The 20,974-nt window shown below is 25.1% G+C and overlaps 1 protein-coding gene across 1 annotated transcript; it reads right to left on the bottom strand.

Annotated features, from left to right (window-relative positions):
* Window positions 1-832: 832 nt before the first annotated feature.
* On the bottom strand, window positions 833-2,215 carry LOC145829097 (kelch-like protein 7). Its single transcript, XM_082936826.1, has one exon. It carries the CDS (start codon window positions 2,213-2,215, stop codon window positions 833-835), a length of 1,383 nt encoding a protein of 460 aa, XP_082792952.1.
* Window positions 2,216-20,974: the final 18,759 nt, after the last annotated feature.

Raw genomic sequence — 20,974 nt, forward strand, 5'->3', positions numbered from 1 at the left:
TTCTACAGAAAACCAGTAATGCCCCTAGCCCGCAGTAGAAGATTTTTTACATAAAATTGACATAGTTTTACTGAAACTGAATAATTAGAGTTTAAAATTCGGTGCATATTTTTCAGCTTCATTACTCGACGAAAAATTTGTAAAACATTAAACGTAAACGCCGATAGTTATGAACTGCAGTATACTAAAATACTAAATTAAAGTTAAACACAGACTACAAAGCAAATATTTTTCTACAACTAATTGAGGTTTTTTATTTTAAAAGATGAACTAAAATATTTTTAGTCTACAAGAAACATAAAACTCTATAATTTTATCATCCGCATTTAATTCCCTAAGACCTCTTTTTTTTTGTATCTCTTATTAAGTTTGTATATTTTATAATAATAAACCATCGCTCAACCGTGTTTGTTTTTCAAATAAGCTCAAAGTAAACTTGCTCTTATATTTGTGTACTTGACAAAAAATAAAAATTAAATAAAATACGTTTCAAAAACAGCTACAATAGTTTTTTCCTTAAACTAAGTAAATTTGTTCAAGTGCTTCAGCAAATTTGTCAGATTACATAGTTATAAGCAAAATTAAACTTCAACGTTAAAGCAAATACTAAATAAAATAAACTTTGGTTTGAACAAAGTTATAGAATAAATAAACTTTGCTAAAATATCTAAATATAATTTATTAAAAGTTGTACTTTTTTTTTAGGTATAAAATATTAGTAATGTTTGTTAATGATAGTTACACCACTTATTTAGACGTACACAATTTTAAGAATAAGATATTTATTTATGTTGCATGACTGCTCTGATACCATTAAACAATAAGTTAGTATTTATATTTGAGGAAGTTTAACGCAAGACTTATATTGTAAAGTGTTAAAACAGCCGCATGTTTCTTCATACCATTCATGTTTTTCCGTATCATAAAACACAATCGTTTTCTCTCTTTTTCCAAAAACAACAAGTTTCTTTCCGATCGAAATAGCTCCTGGAACAGACTTACCCCAAACGTCGCGGAACGACAAAGGAGAAGCAATGACAGCAAATCTGTTGCTGCTCTTGTCAAACACTTCGCACTCCCGCTTCCAATCGTTGTTGGTAACCACGAACAGCTTGCTTTTGATCGCCACCAAACTGTGATCGTAGTGACGTTTGACCATGTCGGGTATTCGCGACCACGTCCCGGCCGCGTGGTCGAACGCTTCAGCGCTGCTGGTACCCGTGTAAACACTTTCCAGTTGAAAAACATCGCGTTGAACCTCTTGCCAAACAAATCCTCTGCAAGCGACAATTCGGCCGTCGAAAGCGGCGCACGCCGCATCGAACCTCTCCGTTCCAGCGACCGAACTCGTTTTGCCCGACTCCGCGTCGTAGCGGATCGCGGAGAGGCACATGAGACGACGTTTGTACCTGCCGCCGATGATAAATATGTTTTTCATGAAGTTGCAAACGCAAAACCGGCTGCGGTACTTCGTCGTGGCCACGGTTTTCCACGCGCCATCGACGTGCAGTTTTATCACGAGTTCTTTCTTTTCACTGGTCATCTGCTTGCGAACTATCGCGTAGACATTTCCGCCCACCACAACTGCTCTATAAAATCTTTCATTTTCAGCTACTGGATAGCCACTTTTTACGTTCTGAAAGTTTCCGCAAACAACTTTCTTTAACTCTGTTCTTCGTGACGACAAGAAGACATCAAACGAGCTTTGGCTGCAATACCTGTGTTCCACATTACGACTGTGTCGGTAGTCACAAACGCTTTTTCGGTGCAGCAAAACGCTTTCAACTGCCGATCTGCACTCATAGTTGTTGCAAATCAGAGAGTTTTCGAGCAACAAACGCTTCAGGGCTGCATCCGACAGCAATGGCAGACGCACCGTCTGAAGGAGGATTTTCGCAAATTTTCTTCTTTCATCCGCGTTGAATCCGATCCAATGCTCTGCCGCGTTGAAAACTTCAAGTTCCGAAGTGATGTGCAGTTCTGATGAAGAGAGAACTTTTTTGACGACGTCACAGCTCAGGTGAAAGAAATTTTTAGTTTCTATCACGCTTGTATAACAACGTTCAACAACTTTTAAGGCTTCTCGGGCAAGATTAGTTGAATTGAACAAATGTGCAAGTTCAAAGTATAAAGGTACAGTTTTAAGAGTTTTTGCTCTATCAAAGTATTCGCAAACAGAAATTTCCAAACTTTCTTCTATAAGAACATTGCTCATTTTAAGATTTGAAATGATATGACGTCCTTTCTTTGTAAATTTATCTGAAAAAAAGATTATAATTTTTACTAATTTTTATAAACCAGTCGAGAATACATTTTTAAAGTCCAGAGCTACACTTTTTTTTCATAAACTTACGCTACTACTAGTAAAAATCTATTTTAGTTAGAACTTTAATTTTACTTTATACATATGTAAACAATTTTACTATTTTAACTAAGGTAACATGCTTGTAAAGGTTTCAAGCAAAACTTTTTTTTTACTTTTTATAATATGTATCTCACTTTGTAAACGAAATGAATAACTACAAATGTATAATATAAATTAATTACCGTTTTCAGTATGTTCATTAGTGTTTTCCTTAAATTGTTTTTTGAGGCATTTTTTGGAGTTGACTTTGCAAATTTTTAGATAAAAATTAGCCTTGCTTCTTATGAAATCATCACAATTTTTTATTATTGCTTTTGGATTGTTTTTTCTTGTTTTGCTACTCATTGTTAGTTTTATAGTGTTTCTATTAAAATTTTCCTTTTATAAATCAACAAGAAGCAAATTGCGTTCTATTAATTTATTTAATAATTAACAAATCATTAAAGCCTAAGTTAAAAGTAAATGTAAATTATCATCTAGGTACTGAAAAACATTTAAAACTAAACTATATATATATTTTTAAATTTTATGTTTAAGTTTTGCGTGTTGTATTTTTTTCTTCTGACTTTTATGGACTGTCTTAAAGTCACTATTGTAAATAAATTTTGATGTTTTAATAGATGTAAATTTTATGTAAAGTAGTATATTTCTAAGTAGCTTTTAGAACATCTTTAACGAAAATTAACTTAAACCTTTCTCAAAATATAGCTGAAAGGTCAAATTTTGAAAAATAAGTAATTTTGATTGAAATTTAAATATTTTTTATTTTTATAGTTATCTATAAATGTTTTAGTATTTATCTGTCAAAAATTATAACGTTGACAATTGAAATATATATGTTTATATAAATTTAATTTCTAAAAAATAAAAAAAAACTAAGATACTCCTAAAAAACAGTTTAAAAGAAAATATGATCACCTGGAAAAAAGAATAACTAAAACACGGTCATTTTTAATCAGATTCCTGCACACATACTAGTAAAATGTTACAATTAGAGATATAATTTTTTGCAAGTAAACCTTTTATATGATAAAGAGACATTATTATGTTAAAAAGTATCTCTGTAGAAATATTGAGACAAGTTTCGTGAAAGCTCATCAAACAGAAACAAAGTATTTGATTAAATCGTAAAGTTTTTATTTTGTAAGTACTTGTCCTGCAACAAGCTCAAAAGCAAAAAATTCTACGAGTTTATACGGCTGAGTCTATTACTAACCAAGTTTTAAAGTGCTCAAAGATGTAACAGTGATAACAATATTGGTGCTTACTTGAGTTACAACAAAGTTTCACTGCTTAAAGCAGATAATCTGTTACGCATAAAAAAATATAAATCTACACTTACAAATACGACAGGAGCTATTTAAAAATAGAAAACAATCTAAATTAAAATAGAAGTTTGCAAAGACAAACAAAAAACTGATATGAGGGATGGAATGAAAAAGATGTTTCAGTTATTATCATTACTAAGGGAAAATTTCTAAGTCATAATAAAATCTAAGATGACACTACAAAAAATCTGAAAATCTTAGTGGATAAGTCACTTGAATTTATAAACATCAAATTCTAAGTAATGTTTATGGAAAACTCTGAAATTAAACTCTTTAAAATTAAAAAAAATGTTTTGAGGAGTAGAATTTAAATCTAAAAATGGAGAACGAAAAAGGCTTTGTTACATTAATAGAAACCTTATACACAGAAATCTGAAACTTGGAAAACAAATTTAAACAAGTTTAAATATACTTTTTTTTGTTTTACAAAATAAATGTTTTGTGGAGCAAACCATTTAATTTTAGGCTACATGACAATTGAAAATTAGTTGAATATTGAAAGGTCAACACATGTACAACTATTTTAGATTCTATTTTTCTTGTTCTCACTAAAAATTGACTATGTCATTTATAAACTTAACTACGACATTAATTTAGTGAGACTTCAACATTTTCTTGAAATTTATATTATACTTAGTGCCTTTTCATGTATAAATGTGTCAACTACTGGGTTTAAATATTGTAATGTTTAATTTAAAGAGTTTACAAAACCTATATAGTAAAACTACTTAAATACTAAATTTTATTACCTTGCAAGGTCATACTTAGGTATACAACCACACTTAAAACCATAGTTAGTTATAACCTAAACTACACTAATATTAATATTATGTAGTACTTAGGATAGTACTACTCTATATAAAACTAGACATCATAATGATTTTACATATTGTGTTGAAGAACAGTTTCAAACACTAATCAATATTAAGGACCATGTAAAAATAAAACCCTTTATGCTTATAATTTACTTTGAGTTTATTGTTTTTACACTGAGAATTTTAAAGTTGAACTAAGTGATAACTGCTTAAATTATAAAATTAATTTCTTAAAGAAGAAACATTGAAAAAAACTATAAACAACCAAATCAAATAATATAAATGTCTATTTTGTAATAACATGCTTCCTGCAGCAGACTGTGGCTATAATGACCCAGACCACTATCTATTACTGGTTTATATAGATTTTTTTTTCACTTATATTCAACATTCAACGTTAAATCAGGAGTTTTACTATATATATTCTCCTAACAATAGCTGTAATGTGTGTTTTGCAAGAAATGAACTTTTATATGCAAGTATGCACAAGTTTTTATGGTTCACTGAGCAAAAAGTAATAATGCTTCAGAATTACACAAATAACAACTAAGACAAACTAAATTCAAAAACTACTTTGAAATTTAAACATTTTTAAAATTTTCAATAGGTATTTTACAAGAAATAATTTACCATATAAAATAGATCTAAGTTTATGTCACTAAATTTATAAAATCTTTAGCATGAGAAATCACAAAACAAGGTAATTGAATTTGATCATTCTTTTCATCAACAACTTTAATTGTTTTAAAATTCAAAGTTTAAGTGCGTACAATATTAATTTAATTTTAAAAATAACTTTGTCAGAAGTTTCTGTTAGTAAAATATGGACCACAATTTCACAACTTTATTAAGAAATTTAAATTTGCAATACTGAATCAAACTTTTGATCATTATTTAGTATAAAAAAGTATTCAAAGTCAATTTATTTAATCCGAAATGACAGTACTAAAATAGTTTCTTTTAAATCTTATATTGCTCTATGCCAGGGGTCGGCAGGCAGTTGGTGGTCGCGGGCCAAATTTCAAGTTTACGAAGTCTTCGCGGGCCGCAGTTTTAGTTTTGGTGACATTTGAATAATCTTTTGGTTTTAGTTTTAGTCACACGAGAAAAAAGTTTTACTTTTATTCACCTTATCATTTTAAATGACTTTTAGTTATACATAGAATGCTTATTTAAATAAACATTTATTAGAATAAAATTTACATTGACTAATATACTTAAGTGTTAATAACTATGTAGTTTCATAAGCATTAATAAGTTAAACTTAATACTTTTGTAACTTTATTAACAACCTAACTCTTTATAAAAAACAAATTTGAAAGACAACTTATGGGTTACTTTTATATATTTGTTATACTATTAACCCCTTTTTTCATATTTCTAAGAATATTTACTTCAAAAAAATGTTTTTGCGTGTTAAATAGTTTACATTCATTAAAAAATTTAGTAATTAGTTAACTTAATAAAATTAATACCTGTTTGTATTTCAGAAAGCTAAAACAAATTCTTTAACATAATTAATTCTCGAATACTTAAATAAAATATCTTATTAGTAACTAGTATTTTACATAGTTGCCACTTAAAAAGCAAAAATGTCTGAGTTGTATCAAACCAGCCTAAGTTTATTAAAAGTTGAAAAAACTAATAAATCGTTGTTAATTAAGCTTAAATACCTAGTAAAAATATCATCATCATCAAAAAGTACACATAGTGTAAGAAAACAAGAAAAAACTACAATTAATAAACTACACTACAATCATAAAAACTATTCTGGAAATTAAAAGATTTCTTTAAAGTGTTTGAAATAAAAGTTTCACACAAACCTAAGTTTTTAAGTTTTTAAAATAGCCTGTTTGTGTAGCAACCCAGTTAAAACAAAGTTCACAGCATAAAGAAATAACGAAAGTTATTAACAGTAAATAAATTACATGCTAAAAAAACTTACAAGTCAGCTTGAATGGACAATTAAGTTTCTTAAACAATTTTAACAAAAGTATTAAACTTTATTGAGTCATTAGCGAAATAGAAAAACTTGTTTTTTGTTAAGCATTATAGCAATTCTTTATTTGCAATAAGAATATTGCATTTAAAAATATTAATTGCAAAATATAAGACGAGCTACAAAAAAAAAAAAAAGTTAGTTAGGAGTTATTGCGAGAAACGATAAAAAAACAAATCTCCTAAATCAGTTCCATCAACGCACAAGATTATCATTAGTAACTACAGAATTATCAGAAAAAAATTGTTAAGGAAAGTTATAAAGTAGCAAAATTTATTTTTTTAAAATGAGATACCGTTTATAATTAAAAACTTTTTTAATGAATTTATGTTGGTAGTAATGAAAAACTTTTGTTTATTTCTTCAATGACAACAAAAGGTCGTATTTAGGAAATGCATTAAAGTTATAAAGTCGCATAAATCAAATTAAGACTTTAATCAATATGTTAACAAGAGAACACTGATAGAAAAACTATTGCTCATCTGAGAATTTTTATTAGAGATGTTTTTACTAACTTTGACATTTTAGTAGAATTTCTTGGTTTAGTTCCAACACGAAGCACAACAATCGGTGAAATTTTACAAGTAAAGCTGCAATGCACCAATACAAAGGTTTTAGAAGTACAATTCCTTCTTTTTATTTTAGTATAAAGTTTAATTAAAGTTTTTAATGTGTCTTAAAAAATATATCAATATTAAAAACACTGTTAAGCTACTTTAGTATACTTTTTAAAAAAAAAATGTTTATTTGCTAATTTTTTTGTGTCAAATCGAAATTTCATTACTTTTCATTGAAAAATTGTTTGAAATTTCAGGTTTATTCAAAAAATCTCAAATTCAAGTTTTTTTCCAGAACTTTTAAGCATTAATTTTCAAGTTCAAAGCTTTTCCGGGATTCAAGTTTTTTTGGCAACACTGATTGTTCACACTTAAATGTACACAATAATATAAATAATATATTGAATTATATCAGCTGCAAGACTTAAAGTTTAACATATCTTATAACTCAAACTAACACTGTGGATTGAGCAAAACATACATCATAAGTTTAATTTGCCACTTTTTCAAGCAAAATCCAGCCTAAGTCAACAAAAACATTTATAATATTTTTGTATACAAAAAACAGTTCTAGCCAAAAACTTATAAAATGACTTAGTTGGCTTGAGATTTGAAGTCTACAAATAGCGATAGTCTAAGTGTGTGTCAATTTTTAGTTGTTTATTAGCTTGAATTTGAACTATTTTGATTAACAGTGTACAACCTTGATAAATTTACCATCCCTAAGTCTAGTTTATATTAATTAGGTAGCTCCAAAAATCAGCAAATGTGTGTATTGATATGCAAGGCATAAAAGTTAACTTAGTTTTACAAAAACAATGTTTGAAAAATGAAAATGTATACCTAACAAAAACTATATTAATTTATATCATATATACTGTTTTAAATGTGACTGTACAAATTTAGATGATACATGTAGAAACAACAATGTTAGATAATTATGCATAAACTAAACTTATACTAACTAAAGCATTAAATAAAAAGTGGTTTAAAATATGAGCATCTTTTTAAGTTGGTGTGCATATAAATTAATTTAAGTGCAAAGAAAACTTCTAAAAAATAAAATGTGTCAAAAGAAAAATTAAAAAAACCTTATTTCTTATTACTATGTTATTTTAAATGTTTTTACACTAAAATATAACATTTACAAAATAAAAAATCTATAAAAGAAACTTAGGTATAAAAAACAGTGAAAAAGAATATCTAAGCTATAAAGAAATGACACTTTAGTTAATTACTGTGAATTACTTTTGTACAAAAAAGGAAAACACTTGCATTTAATTAATTTAATAAATAGATATTATATAACTAACTTATTAAGTTCAAGCACTCTTTACACTCTTTTTTCGGATAATTACTTGCTGTTGTAAAAAAGAAGTTATTATGAAACTCAGAAAAATATCCTGTTAAAATGCTAATTTGTCTTTTTCACATTTTTAAAATAAAGCAGTAATTTCTTCTAATTATTTTTAAACATTATACAGACTTAAAACCAAACTAATCAATTAAATCGAGTTACCGAAAAAAATTTAACTTGAAACATATTTTTGCTCAGCGGGCCACATTTACGTGCTCGCGGGCCACAAAATTTTCTTTCGCGGGCCGCAATCCATTCAAAAAAATAACGTGCTCGCGGGCCGCAGATTTACCCTTCGCGGGCCGCAATTGGCCCGCGGGCCGCAGTTTGCCGACCCCTGCTCTATGCGGAAACATCTTCTGAATGCATATATTTTAAACTACTACACATAAACTGACTAAATTTATAGCTGAAAAACCAAGTGTATCTGCTGTAACATATAAAATCAGAAAATTTTTTGTTTTGAAAAAATAAAAGTCTAACCAAACCATTTATTTTTGCTTTTCGAATTAAAGTTACATCAACATAACTATTTGGTTCAATCATTTTCTTCCAGTTTTATCATTATTTTATTGACATAATGGACATTACAAAACTACTACATATTGTTTAGTCTTAATGTGATTAGGTTTCTAAACTTCAAAGTGCACATAGATAATTAAAAGCAAAGTATAAAAAAATAAGAATAGTTTTTTTTTCAATGTCGAGTCCGGTTATCTCTAATAAATGTACAAAAACTTTAAACCTTGAACTATGTATTTTTTCAAAAGAGTTTAACTTGTGATTTTTAGAGTTTTTTTTTACAAGAAACCATTCTAAAAGTTATGCAAAACATGCTATACTAATCATAAAAAACTTTAGGATGGTTCCAAATTTGAGATATGAGGGGTTAAATTGTTCAACAGGATTTATTAAGAATTTTTTTGTTGTTGTACAAGGGTCATTTCCTAAAAGTTTCAAGTACAAACCCTGAAATATTAAAAAGATAAGTTTTTAGTGAGTTAATTAAGTATATAGAGAAGTCCAACATTTAATTTTAGAAAATATAGCATAAACTCTTGCCTAAAATCTATAATTGTATACTGTAAGCTGCTTTTTTATGAATAAAAAAATATATAATTTTTGACAAGTAGTCAGTTTTGTAAAAAGTTTCCGAAATTTTTGTTGTGGTATTCGAATTTTAAACAACCTTTAGACATTTTTCTTCCGCTTCAATATGTGATAAATAAACCTTAAATTTTTTGAATATGTTCCGTTTAATAGTTAAAAAGTCTTATTGTATGAATTAAAACATTTATTTAGATTCAATAAGCATAAATAAATTAAAATTAAAATTTTTACAGAACATAAAAAAATTATACAATAGGATTGTTTATTATTGGAATTAAACTAAAAATATAAAATAAATTTATTACATTCCAAGGTCATACTTAGGTATACAACAACACTAAACCGTTTCAAATTAAACCTTAATTGTACTAATACTAGCATTAAATACTTCTTAGGGCTACTCTATATAAAACTAGGCATGACAATGAATTTACATATTGTATTGAAGAAGAGTTTCAAACACTAATCAATATTAAGGACCATGTAAAAATAACACACTTTATGCTTATATTTTACTTTAAGTGTTATTGTTTTTACTTTGAGATTTTCAAAGTTAAAATGAGAAAATACTGCTTAATTTATAAAAATAATTTCTTAAAGAAAAAAACATTCTTAAAAAAAAACTATAAACAACCAAATCAATTAATATAAATGTGTATTTTGAAATAACATGCTTCCTGCAGCAGGCTGTGGCTATAATGACCCAGACCACTATCTATTACTGGTTCATATAGATTTTTTTCACTTATATTCAACATTCAACATTAAATCAGGAGTTTTACTATATATATTCTCCTAACAATAGCTGTAATGTGTGTATTGCAAGAAATGAACTTTTATATGCAAGTATGCACAAGTTTTTATGGTTCAGTGAGCAAATAGTAATAATGCTTCAGAATTACACAAATAACAACTAAGACAAACTTAATTCAAAAACAACTTTGAAGTTGAAAATTTTCTAAACTTTTTGTTCGTATTGTACAAGAAATAATTTACCATATAGTTTCGGGCTAAGTTTATGTCAATAAATTATAATGTTTAGCATAAGGAATCGCAAAGCAAGGTGATTGAATTTGATTATTCCTTTCATCAACAACTTTATTCGTTTTAAAATTCAAAGTTTAAGAGCTACAAAGTTAAATTGATTTTACAGATATAGGCAATTTTGTCAAAAGTTTCTGTTAGTAAAATTTGGACCACAGTTTCTCAACTTTATTTATAAATTTAAATTCGCAATACTGAAACAAGCTTTTGTTCTTTATTTATTATAAAAAATATTCAAAATCTATTTCTGTAACCCCAAATTACAATACTAAAAAAATTTCTTATAAATCTTATATTGCTCTATGCGGAAACATCTTCTGAATGTTATTTGAATTAATGAGTATTTTTTAAACAACTACACATAAAATGACTAAATTTTTAGGTGATAAACCAATTGTATCTGCTGTAAAATATAAAATTAAAAATAAAACTTTTTGAAATATTAAAAGTTTAAGCAAATCCAAATTTTCATTTTGCATTTAGACTTTGACCTAACATTATTTTGCATAATAAAGTCTTGAAATAATAAATATAATTTTATTAGCATAAATATTTATATTCAAAAGAAACTTGATTTAAAAATTGATTTAAAATAGCTTCATAACACAAACATAAACTTACTAAGTTTATTTCAAAATTTAAATTAATAAATATAAATGCAACTTTCCAACATTTATATTGTATAATTTAGAACCTGATTGTCAATCTAAGTTTTTTTGTGTTAAATAACCAAATTTTTTTATCTTTATAAATACAAATAGCAAAGAGCTACTAGCAATTTTTTTTCTTGTTTAGTATTATAAAATATTTAAAAAGTTAAGTAGAATTAAAAACTTTGAGTATAATCCTTTAAAGCTACAATGTCTGCGGTTTTTCGTTAGTAAATATTTACTTACAAAAGATTGCAGACACCTAAATTTTAACTATTATTATCATCATTATTATTTACTGAAAATTACAATATTTTCAGCTTTAAGTTTTTAGAAGTTTGAAATAAAATAACCAGCTTTTTGATAAAACATTATTTAATGAAATTTTCTTTATATCGAAGGTTTTTATAAATAAAACCAATGTTAGTGCATTTTAAGTTTTTACATACCAAACTATATAAGATACTTTTACAAATTTATATATAACACTCGGTTATAACAAAGCTTCTATTTTAATTTCATAGTAAAATATGTACTGGTTTATACCAGTTCAAAATATATACTATTATATTTTAATCATATAACAAAACAATTCTTTAATTTATTTCTATTTTATTATTATATCAAATTTTTGTAACTCTTTACTTTTAAACACACTTTAAATGAATAAAAGTTAAATGTTTCAAAGGAAAAAAAAAACTGTAATTGGTTTTATTTTGTAACATTTTTTTTTTCAGTTTTAGTTCAAATACTTAATTTTTTTAATAAATACTTAAAATTTTTTAATAAAACTAAAAATGACAACATAATATTTTATATCTTTTTGTTAAGCTTAACATGCTAAAAAAACTTTTATTTTTAACACCTTTATAGTATTATTATTTATCTCATGTTATGAGCATTGAAAACCTTTTTATGTATTACATATGTTGGTCTTTTTTTATTTATTTCAAGAATAATTTTCTAGTTTTACGCTCTTGAATAGATTATAGAAGTAATATGTTGTATTTTAAGAATTATTTTCTTTATCCTATTAGAAATTGTAATATAAAAGTTCAAATACTTTAAGAACTTTTAATTATAATATTTAGCAGCTGTAAGTGTTAAGTTTAGATATACTCTTGGTTGTAAGAATATATATTTTTGTGTATTTAAAAAGCAAAAATAAAAATTTAAACTTAAAGCTTGAGTTAAAACATTAAGTTTGTTTTAGTCATTAATAAGTAGTTTTAGTCATTAATAAATTCTTTTTTGTAATAAAAAGTGGAAAGGAATAAAATATTTCAATTTCAAAACAACGTTTCAATTTAGAACGAAATAATGAAAACAAGTTATTCAAATAAAACTAAAAATTAACGAAAATAGTTTTAAAATTGTTTTGGAATTAGACTGAAGTTTTTCAGACATTTTAATACTTATATAATTAAAAGTTTTTTTAATTTTATTTTTATAATAAACATTTTCTTTATTTGCAATAAATACCTCTAAAATACTTACATAAGTAAGATTTTTTGACTAATAAAACTTCACAGCCCTGATCAGATAGTCCTGTACATTACTTTTTTTTATGGTAACCTACAGTATGGTGTATGTTTAATCTGAACTAAAGCTTCTGGAAAAGCAAAAACAAAAGCTCACACTGTTATTTATGTCTACAATTACATTTTATCTGTTACCCTGTCTATTTAACTTTGAGTAACTTAGTATTGTATATTTTTCCTTGAATACAGGAAAATATTGAATTTGAACAAATGTCCAATTTCAATGTTTGGCCCAAGAACCCCCTTATTGCCTCTCATCAGCTGGCTCCTTTGCAGCTCATAAACCAGTTTTTTAAACTTGATTTAAGAAATTTAAACCAAAGTTAACCTTTAAACATGTGCACAAACATGGAATCATCTTGGTTAATTCAGATGAAGTTTTGGTTAGAGATAGTTGTGGCATTTGATAAAAGTTTTAACACAAAATAATTTGTTTTGTTGTCAAGTATATTATAAGAAGCATTAATAGTATTTAAGTTAAAGAAGGCAAGAAAGTTTGCTATTAAATAAAACTGGAAGAAATCATAAAACTCTGATGAAATTTGTAAAGAGCCTGTTGGGATTAACTGTCCATAAAATCTAGAATAGTGTTCAACTATACTGGAACAATTATAATTTATAATAAAATATTCAACCAAAATACATTTTTATATTATGAACGCTTAGAATTTGTAAAGTTATATCTTAGCTTTATGACAAACATAAAATAATGAAATATAATAATATGATCACATATAATTTTATTTTTTATTTTTACACATTATTCTACAGTACATAGTATAATATTTTATGAATCAACAATCATGATGGACACTTGATTTAAAACCACAACACCATACCATCATGACATGGTTAGTTTATTTGTACTGCTTAATTGCAACTTGATAGATACGATTTTTGATATGCATCAAACTAATCTACAAAGTTTTTTTTTATTTACAAATAATCTTGATCATGTTTTTATAATATTATAACTTTCATTAGATCATCCCACACCAGTACTACAGTAGAAAAAGCTGATTTCTACCACTTGTTTCAAGGTTTGTTATTCCATAAGTTTTCATTTAGCTTTAAATGATTTGTACATTAATAAATTTTAGCTGTAATTGGTAATGAAAAATAATGTTAACACTTTTTTTTATTAAAGTTTTGTTTTTTATAAACTAAAAAAATCTTGAATTTTCTTTCTAAAGCATTTGAACAGTCTAATATGTGTGTAATTATTTATCAAAAATAAGAAGATTTAATTTTAATAATTTATAGTTACTATTTTGGTTGCTAATAGTTTATTCAATTAACAGGTATAATATATTTTTCGGTTTTAAATAATTTTTTCATTAAATAATGAAATAATTTTAGTTATATCTATTAGCTCTAAGCTAAATTAAATCCAAATACATTTTGTGTAAGGTAAAACAAGCCTAGTCTATTTTGTGAGCTAAAATTGTTTATGAATATTTTTGACAGATAAATGTTTGTAAGGGACTGAAAATAATTTTTTATTTGCCTTTTTATTTCTTAATATTCTAAACAATGTAAGAAACATTTCTTAAAAATTTAAGGTTATTACCTCAGAAAACTTAAGAGGAGATAAATTTTAAGTGAAATATAGTAAAGTAGTGTTTTTTTTTTCTCTAGTTTGCGCCTCTCACAGGTTTGCCAAATTACCTGAAAACCTAAAAAAACCAGGAATTTGACAATTTAGGCAAAATAAAAAAATTAGAATAACCTGGAATTTGACAATTTAGGCAAAATAAAAAAATCAGTATAACCTGGAATTTGTAAAAATTTGAAAAAAACCCTGGGAATTTTATCAATTTTAACATGTTCAGTAGTAAAATGTCGATTTGGCACAAGAAATTTATTGCAAAGATAATTTTTTATGTCATCATTAAAAATTTTTTACTGAAAAAAAAGCTAAAAAGTAGGTTTACAGTATCTTTTTAATGTTTATTAATACTATTTAACAAAGTTTTCTTTCCTGAAGCTTAATTAAAACCAGAAACAGACTAAGAAATGTGTACTTTTAACAATCTATAAGAAATTTAGAAATCCTTGATAATTATAAAAAAAGGAGTGGCAACCCTGCTTTCATAAGGAACCTATTGTAGTCTCGGACTTATCTAATCTAAAGGCTATATCTTAAAATTATTTTGAATTTTTTAAATCTGTAAAAGGCAACATGAAATTAATTGTAACTAAACAAAAAAGTGATTAACCTCCCTAAGGCCTTCAAAGCCCATCAACAATTTTTGTTTTATTTTTGAAAACTCTGTGCTAGAGACCTTTAATTTTTAAGAAATGTTTCTTAAACTATGTTTAAAAGAATCATTCAAAATATATTAAAAATCAGAAGGTTAACAATAAAAAGATTAATTTTTTTGTTAATATAAAACTGTAAGATACTAAAGGTTTTTTATTTAATTATTAAAGTTCTCTAAATCTAAAAACAACTTGATGTTGAGCATTATGATTGAAAACATAAAATAAAGTTTGAAAACAAATTTGCATAAGTTAAGTATGTATTTTTAACAAAATAACAATCTAATGAAAAATATCCACTGATACATAAAGGCATTTATAATCTAAATTTTCTAAAATGTGTCAAAACACAATTTTATTTTTTTTAAATTACATTTTTTAGTTACAACGAAAGACTTACAATAAAATGATTTTTTTGTGTTTGATTCAATAAAACACTTAATTTCTATAAATAATATATTTGGATAAGCTGGGTAGGCTAAACTGTATTGAAAATTGTTGGTACATGGTGATATTGTACAACTTTATCAGACTTTAGTAACTTATCTAATAAACTAGGTTTTCTTAACGGGACATTAAAATTAGTATGCTCCGTAGCCCAAAGCTAAACTGTTGTAGCTAGATGATTAATTAAAAAAAAAGCTGTACTAATTTGTTGTGCTACATAGATCTAGTTTATTGTTAGTTATTAGTGAAAAAAAATTGTATAGTTTTCTAAAGTTAAATAGCATAGGTAATTAATAATTTAAGGTTTTATTTAAAAATTAAACGTAATTTTTTTACCAAGTACTTCGAAATGAAAATAGTTAATTTGACATCATAGGTCAGAAATCCAAATGACAAATGCTGATGTCCTCTATTGATACACGAAACCAGTTCCTGGAATACGAAAATTAACCCGTCACTTTCCAAACAAAAGGCCAACGCTACCAAAGTTAGTTTTTTATGTAATTTATAAAAATTAAATTTTTATTAAAACACTTCAATTTTTTATGATTTAGTTTTTGTTTTCAAGACGTTTTTTGTTTAATTTAAAATTATGTTTTTTAAATAAAGTTGCAGTAAAACTTTCTTCAAATTCTGTACTTTTAAAAACACTCATTAAATTAGTTATATTTAACAGATTAAAGTTTTATTTCATAAAAGATGCATTAAGTTAAGAAAAATTAAACATAGATTTTAAAATAGAATTTTTATATGTTGTAGAAGTTTTCTTTACCAATAAATTGTTAATGTATTATTTTGCAAATTAAATTAATCTTGTTTTTTATATTGTTTTTATTAGAATTAGTTTCCAATACATTAATCAGGGTTGCCAAAAAACCTCTTAATACCTGGAATTTGACTATCCAGACAAAAATATAACTAGAATTTGAGAAACTTTTAGAAAAACCTAGAACTTTAAACAAGTTTACGTTTAAAATGATAAAACTGGACTAAATACGAAAAATATATCATACACAAATACTTTTTCTTATTTTGTATTTTTTTTAAGTATAAAACACACACAATAGTATCTTTTATACTTTTATCCCATTTAAGAGCTTAAATTTAATTTTATACTAAAGATTGAATCAAAAACTTGTCTTTCAAACACTTGTAAAACTCTTCAATAAACGATTGTCAACCCTGAGTAATAGTTTGTTTTTCCTTTAAAAAAAGTTTAAGAAACTTTAGTTATTTAATAGTTTTAATTTTGAAATAATTTTGCTTATGATCTTTGTTTTCATCAACCCTGAGTAATAGTTTATTTTTTTCTGTAAAAAAAGTTTAAGAACTTTAATTAAGTTAATAGTTTTACTTTTGATATAATTTTGCTTATGATTATAGTTTTTTGTAGTTTTTATAATGGTAAAAGGTTAAACTTAAAACTTTTGTATAGATAAAACTTAATTTTAAGTTGAAAGTTTTGCTCATTGTTGTAGTTTATGCAAACTTTTTGTAAAGTAAAATAATTTGTTTAAAAATTCTCTAATTTTTTTTTTGTTCATTTTATAGTAGCCAAAATCTAAGATAGTTTAAAGCTTGTTAAAAATATAGTTTAATTGTAAGTGTAGTATTCGGTCTTGATTTATTTTCTTTGAAAATTATTTGCTTTTAATTGAAGCCAATATAACCACTAATATCTTCATTATTCTATGTTTATTTTTTAGTAGTGTTTTGAAATTGATAGTCCTATTTGATGAAACTTCATTTTACAATGATTTTTGTAAATTTTCCAAAAAGTAGTATTTCAAATTGTATTGTAGTAAAACCTATATTTTTAAAAATTTTGTTTGTATTAATTATAACTTCGACCAGTTGTAGTTTAAAAATATTTAAAAAAAATTAAAACACGATTTAAAATAATTTCTCCGATTTTTATATACAGTTATTTGTTATGCATAGTTATTTATTACTTATTTGTTTATACTTTTTTAAATTTCATAACATAAAAAGTATTATAACCAACGTTTTAAAAAGGAACTGATGACAATGAAAATCAGCAGACGAAGGGTGATGGATGCTTCTCCAATTTTTATTGTTGTTTTTTTTATTGATTTTGTAAATAAAGTTACAACTTACTGCAAATAGACACTTCTTTGTATAAATGATGAATTTTGATTGTTCGTTTTGAAAGTTTATTAAAAAAAAAAACCTAAAGTTACTAAAAGTAATTTAACTAAATCAAGACGTTTAAAGTAGGTTGAAAGTTTCCTTATGTCATAAGTAGTGTCCACTTTGTTTGTTCACATTTTTCTACAATAAGGTCTTCGTTTCTTACAAAAAATTAAATGTTTCTTCGGCTTATATTAAGTTTGTTAGGTTTTTCATGTAAAGCTCAAAAAAAAGGCTGTTTAACTGGAGCTTTTTTTCTGTTTAATTCACATTTAGATCCTTATCTACTTAAATTTTTAGCAAGTGAAAGCTTATTAATAAAAGTGTAATTTAAATGTTTTTTGATAAGTGTAGTTGATTTTAAAACCTGTTTCGTTGTCCGGGCTTGTTACACTGAAGAAGGTGGTATACCTAGTTGTTTTGTAGAATTAAATCAAGTTAACATCATTTTACTAAAATTCAGGACTTGGTTTGGTATAAGTCATTGGCAAGTTTTTAAGATAAGACATTTGTATCAAAAGTATTAAGTTATTTTATTGCTAAGTGATAAAACAATACAATTTCGCAAACTGTAGACTTATATAAAATATAAATTGTGATAAATACAAAAATTAATGCAAGAAACCTAAACTTTACTTTATACAGCAAAGTGGCTGCAGAATTGATACACATATTTTAAATGAAAAAAATGTCTTGTATATTTTATAAAAGTTTCTAAACTATTTTGACTTACTCCTTACCATAATGTTCACAAAGTTATTCAATATAACTGAAATATATATTTTGCTAGAAGAAATAATTATTTTAAATGGATTCGAAAAACTGTTTTTATAACATATTGCAAAGATTAAAAAAAAAAACATAAATAAAAACTTCACGAAATTTTAACGGTTATACGACTTAAGAGTTTGACTCACCAAATTAAAAGTAACATTTTTTTATTTCATCAGTAATTCATACTAATCTAACACTTTTATACATAATACCATTTAAATTACAACAACCTGTTTAAAAACATTAAAATCATCTAATTTTTAAAAACTCTATTGTAGTAAAACTTCACTTTGCCCTTTTTTACGATGAACTATAAGCGTTTTTAAAAAAAGTCTTTTTTCAACATTATCAAAATATTTAAAGCTTGAAATTAAGGTTAGATTGTTACCTTAAGTTAGAAAACTAAGTAAAAAAAAATTCCACAATTACAGCAAAAAACTTGGCTACCCTATTTTCGGTTGGTTTTAATGCTTGGTTAGAATGTAAATAACACAACTAAGTTATAGCTCATGAAATCACTTAGTTTACTTTTTCCTAGCATAATTAAAGAATAATTTATTTATGATCGATTAACATTTTAAAGTATTTTTATTTATTTGTTAAAAATAAGAATCAACTATATTTCAAAAACAATTAAACTTTTAATTTGTGTTTTAGTAACTACAATTAGAGCTAATATGAAAATAAATAAGACAAACTTAGTTATAATTTTACAACATATCTCTACCTAAAGTTATTAAAATTGGCTATAGTACAAAAACTAAAGTTATTATAGTATGATTCAAGTTGACAAAGAAAATTATACAATACATGAATATATCGTTGTGTATATACAAGTCTACATATTAAAAAACCAAGGTACCTCATTTTGAATTTGTTATTGTAAATTTTATACTTTAACTTAATTTAGTTTTAGTATCGAAAATTCAGAACTTTTTATGAATTTAATTTTAATTATTCTGTGCATTGCGACTTTTATAGTATTTATTTTTACTTAAAATAATTTTAACCGTTTGAGTGTAACTAAAATAAACAACAACAACGACAATATGTTAAATCCATAGTTTAGTTTTGCTTGTAAATAATTAGGATTTATGTACTGTATTATTTTAGTAGTTACTAATTAATAGTCGAGACAAAACCTGCTTTATTGAGTCAAAGTTTTAATGTAAACAAAATGTTTTACACATGATATATTTTAAAAAAATACAACTATAGGTGTTGTAATGACAAAAATATTTAGTGGACTATGGTTTTACCAAAGCTTATTCAAACATTTTCATACTAAACAAATATAATTTTTAGTTTGTATAAACTTAAAATATCTATAAAAAAATTCAAGTTGCTTTTCATGCAGCACTTTTTTTAGTTGTTTGTATCAATAGACAGAATCATTATATGTTTAGTTTGTATGTGAGATAATGTATAAGTAGTAAAGTGTGTGTCTAATATGTTTAAAATTAAATTAATTTTTTTTTATTTATTATAATAACCACCAAACCAAGCCAACTTGGTGTCCTTTTTAGATTTTGTATTAAGTTATTTCATTGGTTTATTTTGTTTAAATTCACATTTTATTAATTTCATCAATTCATATTGCAATTTTCATTAAACGAAGAAAAAAAAATTAAGATGTTTTACTTTTAAGGATAAGTAGTTCCTAATATTTTTGCATACGTTTTTAAATAAAATCTCAATCTGTACCTAAATAGCTTTAAACTAAAAATTTTTCATAAATTATTTTAGACAAGTTTGTAAAAATGACATTTATATCTAAATTTACAATTTAAATGTTAAAAAACTGTAAATTTTTTTTTTTGAATAAGTTTAGGCGTTTGCAGTATTTTTTACTGAATCTTTACAGTTCATTTTATTTTTGTCAATAAACCCATTTTACTTTGAATTCTATAGCTGTGCAGTACAATGTAAGATTGAATTATTTTTCATGTAATATGTGTTGTAAAACTTGTAGGTGTGGCAACGTTTAACTTTTTAGCGATTTTTTTTGCGTAGGACCTATATCGATAATAAAGATAACAGAAGAGTTTAGAATCTTATTTCATTTCTATTTCCTAAACTAGATTAATAATAACACATTAAAAACTAGAATTACTAGTCTATAATAATATTTTTAAATCTATTAATCTTAATTCTTTAATTACTTTATTATAGATAAAAGTTTGTAATTAACTGTTGTTGTCTAAAATAAAAGAATGGATCCTATTTTTAACTATGATTATTCACTAAGAAAAAAACAACTTTAACAACTTTTCATAATTGAAAAACTGTAGTCTAGTGTGAAATTAGTTGATAATTTCTGAATTTAAAATTAAGGTTTAAACTTGAAATACAAAACAATTTCATCTTTTAAAATACCTTCACTGAACCTTACCACACACATATGTTTAAAAATATGTTTAATTGTGTAATAGCTCGAACAAGTAAGAAATCTGCAGGAACTAGATATAAATTTGTTAAGTTTTGACCTACTTTTCCTTTCATACAAAATAATTTGAAAACATGCATATTGTGTGCTGATCAATATGCAAAACACAGTCAATGAAGTATCTAAGT

Source organism: Thalia democratica, chromosome 2, assembly GCF_965202585.1.
Source record: "Thalia democratica chromosome 2, ktThaDemo2.hap1.1, whole genome shotgun sequence".
NCBI classification, from domain to species: Eukaryota; Metazoa; Chordata; class Thaliacea; order Salpida; family Salpidae; genus Thalia; species Thalia democratica.